This window comes from Halichoeres trimaculatus, unplaced genomic scaffold (genome assembly GCF_033239565.1).
Source record: "Halichoeres trimaculatus isolate MK-OKI-2021-1 unplaced genomic scaffold, fHalTri1.1 fHalTri1_scaffold_9, whole genome shotgun sequence".
Classification (NCBI taxonomy): Eukaryota; Metazoa; Chordata; class Actinopteri; order Labriformes; family Labridae; genus Halichoeres; species Halichoeres trimaculatus.
The window spans coordinates 37,822,501-37,830,000 of NW_027437188.1; the positions used below are offsets into that span (position 1 = coordinate 37,822,501).

Below are 7,500 nucleotides of genomic sequence, written 5' to 3' on the forward strand. Positions count from 1 at the left end.
TAACACATCACCACACCGCTTTGCATTCTGGGAAAAACTGTCTTGAACAAAGAAAAGAGCTGCTCTGTTCAACAAACACACCTCACCAAGAGTCAGGTCTCCATGACGATGGGTGATAGTGCTCATGGGAAATGGAGTCTGTGGCCTTGGCCTGGAGGTTTTTAATTCAGGGTGAAACAAACCAAAGTTGAAAGCGTTAAATGTGTTTTCAGCAAACGACGGAGCCCAACTTCCCAGAGATCCTCCTGATCGCCATCAACAAACACGGAGTCAGCCTCATCGACCCCAAGAACAAGGTCAGCTCACATTTCCCATCATCCCCCATCAGACGCCGCCCCGTCTGAGGATCAGCTGATCACCTCCTGCTCTGTGTGTGTGTGTGTGTGTGTGTGTGTGTGTGTGTGTGTGTGTGTGTGTGTGTGTCTGTAGGACATCCTGATCACACACCCCTTCACCAAGATCTCCAACTGGAGCAGTGGGAACACCTACTTCCACATCACCATCGGGAACCTGGTCCGAGGGAGCAAGCTGCTGTGTGAGACCTCTCTGGTGGGTCTGGGTAGACCGGTCTCTGGGGGGTCTGGGTAGACCGGTCTCTGGTGGGTCTGGGTAGACCGGTCTCTGAGGGGGGGTGTTCTGTTTTCCCATGATGCAGCAGGGCTCCAGTGTCCCTCTGCTGGGCATTCAGACTGAGCGTGTGCAGGTTTAGGATCCCTGAGTGTGTCTGACCTCATGCTCAGGTGTGAAGCAGGTTTGGGCGGCGGGTGGCAGCGGTGGCGGCGGGTGGCGGCGGTGGCGGCGGTGGCGGCGGTGGCGGCGGTGGCGGCGGTGGCGGCGGGTGGCGGCGGTGGTGGTGGCGTGGACTGACGGTATCCATGTGCTCCTCTCTGCAGGGCTACAAGATGGACGACCTGCTGACCTCCTACATCAGCCAGATGCTGACCACCATGAACAAGCAGCGCTCGGGGCGGGGCCACAGCAAGTGAACTTCTTACTGGCGGGAGGCCACGGAGCTCATCCGGCTCCTGCGCCCCATTGGCCAGCCCTGCAGCTGGGGGCGGACCTTCGCCAGCCAGCTGTGGAGGATGAGCCGCTCTCCTTCGGCGAGCTCCCAGGGCTCCGGGCTGACGGGGGCGAGCTGGACCGCCAGCAGCGACGACCCCGGGGAGGGCCCCAGCCACAGACACCCCCCCACCTACGACGAAGACACGCCGTCCAGCGAGGACGACTACCTCTGAGACCTCCGTCCACAGGGTCCTGGTCCAGATCAGGATCCAGTCAGACCTGCTTCACCTGAGATCAGCCGAGTCCGAACATTACAGAGACTTTCAGCTGGGACCAGATCAGGGTCCAGGATCTGAGTAGACCTCCAGCTGCTGCCACAGGACTGAGACAGAAACCTGCAGCTCAGACTAGATCACAGTCCCTCTACATTAGACCCCCAGACTGGATCACAGTCCCTCTACATTAGACCCCCAGACTGGACTTCAGTCCCTGCAGGCTCAGCAGCGTTGGACTGAGCCGGGTCAGGTGGTTTTGTTTCTGCAGGAAATAAAAATCAAAGCTGGAGTGAAACGTGTTCGTAGACGGAGCAGTTAGAGTTTTTATTTGGAGCTACTGAACGTTTCTGAGAGTAAAAAGGATCCTGTTTGGGTCTGACTGGTTCTGTTTGGGTCTGACTGGTTCTGTTTGGGTCTGACTGGTTCTGTTTGGGTCTGACTGGTTCTGTTTTTTATTCAGATCTTTTGTAGAAAAGTTTTCCTGTAACGTTGTGTTTCTTCTCCTTAAATCCCTGAAACTCTGACTCTGTGTTTTCTGCTCGTTCATCGACTCCTCTCTGGTTTTTCCTCCTGACTCTGAAACCAGAACCAGCTCTGAGACTGGGTCTGATCCAGTCACTGATGGAGGAAACAGTTTTCACTTTGGTTTTTCATGGTTCATGCTGAGGGGGAGCCTCGGTCTGTGGCTCAGTTTGGGTCTAACAGGATCACTCAGTGACACACACACACACACACACACACACACACACACACACACACACACACACACACACACACACACACACACACACACACAGGGTCAGACTTGAGTGTTTTGGTCCTGAAGACCTTGACGGGCTGACCTGGTCAGATGGACCTGGTCTGATGGACCTGGAGCAGCTGAGGGGTCAGACCCTGGTGTTCGGCTGAAATGTGGTCTGGATCAAACGGTTGGAGCTGGATGGAGACCTGGACTGAGGTGAACAACCATGAAAATCAGTCCATCAGAGGTGCAGACCTGTAAAAGAAGACTGTTTCTGGATCCTGTTCAGACCCTGTGTAGACCCTGTAAGGGGTCTGGTCTGAGGTTAGTACAGAAACAGGATGAGGTGACAGGAAAACTGAGGCACTGACTCTGATACTAAACGTCTTTGCTCTGCAGAGACACAGATTGATTTACAGGATAAATTCAGACGATTTCAAATGAGAAAAACTGGAATAAAAAAACATTTGTTTTTACAGAAATCCTCTGCTCTGAGGTTTAATCCTGGCGTCATCGACGTTAAGCTGACTCTGAATAACTCTGAATAACTCTGAGTGTGTGTGTGTTTCATGTGTTTCCACCTGTCACTGTGATCAAAGCTTCCTCTGTTAAACTTCCTGTTTCTGTTTCCTGTTCAGTCCGATCTGTCCATCGTCTCCCTGTGGATTCATACGCCTACGACTGGTTTGGACAAAGACAGGACAGAAAGGACGAGTGTTTGACAGAGGCTGAAGCGTGTCTCATGTTTTAATCCCAGGTGAGCAGAGCAGGTACAGGCAGAGAGCAGTCAGTAAAAAAAGAGCAGGAGTCACATCAAACCAAGTCTAAAAGCTGTTAAATCACAGACAGTCTGAAACAAAGGCAGGTCACAGGTCCACCCAGGTCTCACTGATGATTGGCTGGGAGGTGTGGACCCAGGTCGACCTGGTTTTTCTCCTCTGGATCCACCTGAAACCCCTCTGTCAGGGCGGGACCACAGCGATCAGGGTCAGTCTTCAGCAAACATGGAGTCAACTCTGATCAAAGGTTTGTTTCCAACAGAAAACGTCTGAGTCCATCCAACAGGAGCCACATTCGGCCACATTCAGCCACATTTGGCCACATTTGGCCACATTCAGCCACATTCGGCCACATTCAGGTACATTCAGACACATTCAGCAACATTCAGCCACATTCGGCCACATTCAGCCAAATTCATCCACATTCGGCCACATTCAGCCACATTCATCCACATACAGCCACATTCAGCCAAATTCATCCACATTCGGCCACATCCAGACACATTCGGCCACATTCGGCCTCATTCGGCCACATTCAGACACATTCAGACACATTCAGACACATTCAGCCACATTCAGCCACATTCGGCCACATTCAGCCACATTCAGCCACATTCGGCCACATTCAGGTACATTCAGACACATTCAGCCACATTCGGCCACATTCGGCCACGTTCGGCCACGTTCAGCCCCATTCATCCACATTAGGCCACATTCATCCACATTTGGCCACATTCAGCCACATTCGGCCACATTCGGCCACATTCAGCCACATTCGGCCACATTCAACCACATTCAACCACAGGTCCAAATGTCTGAGTCCAGAGCTCACAGGTCCACAACCAGACTCTGTTTTTTTTTCTGTTTCAATCTGAGCAGTGAACTTTTTATAAAAATCTTTATTTGTAAAGCACAGTTTACAAAGAGCTTTGACAACAGGCAGGACATAAAAACAAACACCAGCTTCAACACAAATGATCCCAGAAAACACAAGAACCAGGAAACACAACAGGAGAGAATGAAAATACCAGCTGGAAACATCAACCAGCAAGAAAAGAAAAGGCAACAAAAAGGGTCTGGGAGCAGGTATAAAAAGATCATATTAAGAGTTTGAATAGAATAATTAATAATAATATAATAAAAAGCAATGATGAAGGAATGAGCAAAGCTAACAAGACGGTTAAACTAAGTATGACAGAAACAAAAAGACGAAATAACAGCAGCAGATTTTCTTTACTCTGACTATAATATAGCTTCTGTTTTAGCATTTTAACACCTTAAATAATAACTTTTTACAGTTTTCAGCTGAACGTGGCTCAAACCAACTCTAACCACATTATTTTACTAAAAAAGACTAAACTTAGAGTTCAGGTTCTCTGTGAGAGGAGCCTGGACGAAACACAGTCATCGATTTTCACTTTCAGAGCAGGATCCACACACACACACACACACACTCACACACACACACACACACACACACACAGAAGGCTTTGGATGTGACTGATCAGCAGAGACAGTCTGATGCAGCGCTGCAGGAGTATGAACAGTCTGAACAGCAGAAACATCGTCTGATGGACAAATAAAGAAATAAAGAAATAGAGATAAAAAGAGATACAGAAATAAAGAGTTAAAAAGATAAAAAAATAAATAAAGAAATAAAAAGATAAAGAGATAAAAAGATAAAGAGATGAAGAGATGAGTAAACACAGCGTAGCAGTGATTGAGAGCTGAAGCTCAGCTGATCCAACAGATCAGCTCCAAAAACAACAACAGTCCACTCAGAGCAGTTTGTCACGATACGACAGAAAGACAGGATCCAGACCGGTTCAGACTGCCTGGGACTCTGTTCAGACCAGGATCAGGATCAAACAGGTCCACAGAGTCTGAGGCGCTGTCCCCGTTCAGTCTGAGTGAAAGATGGCGCTGAGAGCAGCAGGGGGGGGGGGCTGACAGATAAAAACAGCTGATCTTAAAGAGTCTGATTACAGAGGGACAGAAGCTGAGACCAGGTCTGAAACACTGAACGAAGGAACCTGGTCCAGCCCCGAGCACAGATACTTCATCTATTGGTTCAAATATCTACCTGCACAGGTGTCACACAGGAAGCTGGAGCTGTTTATGATTCACTGACCTCTTCAATAACTTCTTACTCTACACATGAAAATAAGCAGCTTTAATCACACTTTCCAGATCCAGATCCATCCCACAGTCCTGAACCTCCTGGATTAAAACCCAGCCCACCAGGGGGCGCTCCTCCTCAGAGGATTTTGTGCGTTTCTTCATGGAAAAAGGAGGAGCTGTGTTCCCTGGCTCAGACACTGAGCTGTGTCTGTGCTTCAGAGCAGAAAACTCCACGTTTGGCACAAACTCCAGCCTGAGCGTCTCCACACGCTGAGAGAGACACGCTGCAGCTTTAAGATACATTCACTGGATTACAGCACACCAACACCAGATGATGCATCCTCTTCATCCTCTTCATCCTCTACATTCTGTTCATCCTATTCATCCTCTTCCCTCTTCACCTCTCCATCCTCTTCATCCTCTTCCTCCTCTTCCTCCTCTTCCTCCTCTGATCTACATTCAGTCTGTCGCCTCTAACGCGTCCAGCGAGTCACACAGATCAAATGAAACGCTTTAGTTTGGTTGAAGCTCTGGAGATATTTACAGCAGGAAATGAAGAAGTGGTCACACAAGTCTTTTTTTAAATCACTGTCCACGTGCATCCTGCTGCAGCGGCACACAGCCACCTCGCCACTGCGTTGCCTCGCCGCTCTCCATCCGACTCATTTGGTTTAAAAGATGAGAGATGACGAGCGAAGCCGCTAATGAACTACAGGAGTAAATATTCGTCACGTCTTTAAGTTTCTTTAGTCTCAGCTGGTGAAGTTTGAATGACGGGAGTTGAAACCTCAGCCTCAGGGGGCGTGGCCTCTAGGGGCGTGTCTTCATTGTCCAGGATGTTTAGTGACATCAACATGACAACATCAGAGAAAGCAGCTGGTTTCATGTCCCCAGAGTCAGAGACCAGGACCTGCTGGGGTCACAGACTGATGAGGGACAGACGAGGACGGGCAGGAGCGTCTGAGTCTCTGAGTCTCTGACAAACTCTCCTCAGCGCTCGCTCCTTCTGTCCATGGAGACGCTCCTCTGTTTCTTCCTCTAAGGCTCTGACGTCTTCTCTCCGTTGTTTCAAAAACAGTTTTCAGACGACTCCAGACGGAGGACGCCGTCCGTCACGAGCACAGAGTGATGTTAAAAACCAACGTTTGACGTTTCCATGGTGACGTCTTCAGTTTGGGTCTGATGCTGAGCGTAAATAAGACGTTAAAATCAGCTTCATGGGTTGAAATGAATTTTAGATGATCTCTCTGTGTCTCCTCCTCCTCCTCCTCCTCCTCCTCCTCCTCCGTCACTCCTCTGTGATGGTGGGCAGGTGAGGGTTGCTGGGGGAACTGGGCGTGCTCCGAAGGTCGGGCCGGACGTTGGCGCTGGAGATGGACCAGACGTCGCTCAGCTCTGTAAGAATCCAAACAGGCAGAGTTAACGAGCTAACAAGCTAACAGGCTAACAAGCTAACAGGCTAACGAGCTATGAGTGGTACAGTCCACTCTCAGGATGGTGTGTGTGATACGTGTGTGTGTTGGTGGACTCAGGCTCACATTACGTCTCTAAAGGAAAACCTCAGACTGATGTTTGGACGTCTGTAGCGCCTCCTGCTGGTTTAAAGGATTTCATGTTCAGATAAGAAGGAGCAGATAGATCAAGAGTTTTTCTTCTTTTTGCTCCTTTTCATTCAGTTTTGGGATCTTTTAGTTTTTCTATGTATCATTTTTTATTTATAAAAGAATAAAATAAATATAAAATATAAAATATAAATAAATCAAATGTTTTTTGCTCTGCAGTCAGGTTGTTTTTTATGATCAGTCAGAGATTTGAGCCATGGTTCACCTGTAAAAATCATAAAATCGAAGCCTCACAGAAAAACTGTCTGAGTCACTGAAACATGAACAAACAGATCAATCAATAAATAAAAATCAATTTTAAAAAGTAAATGACATATGAAATAATAAGTCATATTATTAATTACCAATGGTATAAAAAAAAGTGTTTTTTTCTAGGGCTGTGACTTTAACGCGTTAACTAGATTAATTAATTACACCGCACATTAACGAGTTATAAAAATCAATGCAAGATTAACTCATTAGCTACCGGACATTTTCAGAGCATCTTAATGATCTTTTAAGACCCAAATAACCTCGTTTTCTCTGACCATGTAAACACCAAAGTTACTGAAGAAGAGTAGACTCTCTTCTTTTATGTCTCTTCCTGTTTTTGGTCCAAAAATCAGAAAAATCAAACTTTTTTGATCGCGTTCATCTCAGGCGCTGACAGCACTATTTACCACGTAACGGCTGATGAATGTAATTAAAAGTAGTGACCACAAAACAAAACATCTTCTGAACAAAACAAACAGGATTTTGTTGTTTAAACTTGTGTATGAGAATATTCAATGATTTAGTCGTCTGCTAAAATCTATTTGAGTTGAAAAGTGCTGCTTCTGATGTTAATTATTGATGTGATTAAAATGTGATTAATTACTATTTTTTTTTTTTGTTGCTAGGCGCTATCTAAGTAGCTGCCTGTTGCAGTAGCTCTCTCGTCTTTGTCCGTTTCTTGTAATTTTTTTGTCTCTTTTTCG

At 47.1% G+C, this 7,500-nt stretch overlaps 2 protein-coding genes across 5 annotated transcripts in view; one reads left to right on the plus strand and one right to left on the minus strand.

Annotated features, from left to right (window-relative positions):
- Window positions 1–1,787, plus strand: part of LOC141797568 (unconventional myosin-VIIa-like) — a 27,347-nt gene extending 25,560 nt beyond the window's left edge. For both annotated transcript variants that reach the window (XM_074679059.1, XM_074679060.1), the window contains 3 exons: window positions 213–296; window positions 430–549; window positions 894–1,787. In XM_074679059.1, the coding sequence (XP_074535160.1) occupies window positions 213–296; window positions 430–549; window positions 894–986 (297 nt within the window). In that variant the 3' untranslated portion in view covers window positions 987–1,787. The remainder of the gene's footprint in view (window positions 1–212; window positions 297–429; window positions 550–893) is intronic.
- A 2,459-nt stretch (window positions 1,788–4,246) lies between these two features.
- The window catches only part of LOC141797595 (glycerophosphodiester phosphodiesterase domain-containing protein 5-like), a 30,166-nt gene continuing 26,912 nt past the window's right edge, over window positions 4,247–7,500 (minus strand). For 2 of the 3 annotated variants that reach the window (XM_074679123.1, XM_074679122.1), the window contains exon 17: window positions 4,249–6,317. In XM_074679123.1, the coding sequence (XP_074535224.1) occupies window positions 6,211–6,317 (107 nt within the window). In that variant the 3' untranslated portion in view covers window positions 4,249–6,210. Of the gene's footprint in view, window positions 6,318–7,500 lie in introns of all 3 variants that reach the window. The other variant, XR_012599094.1, reaches the window with a different exon arrangement.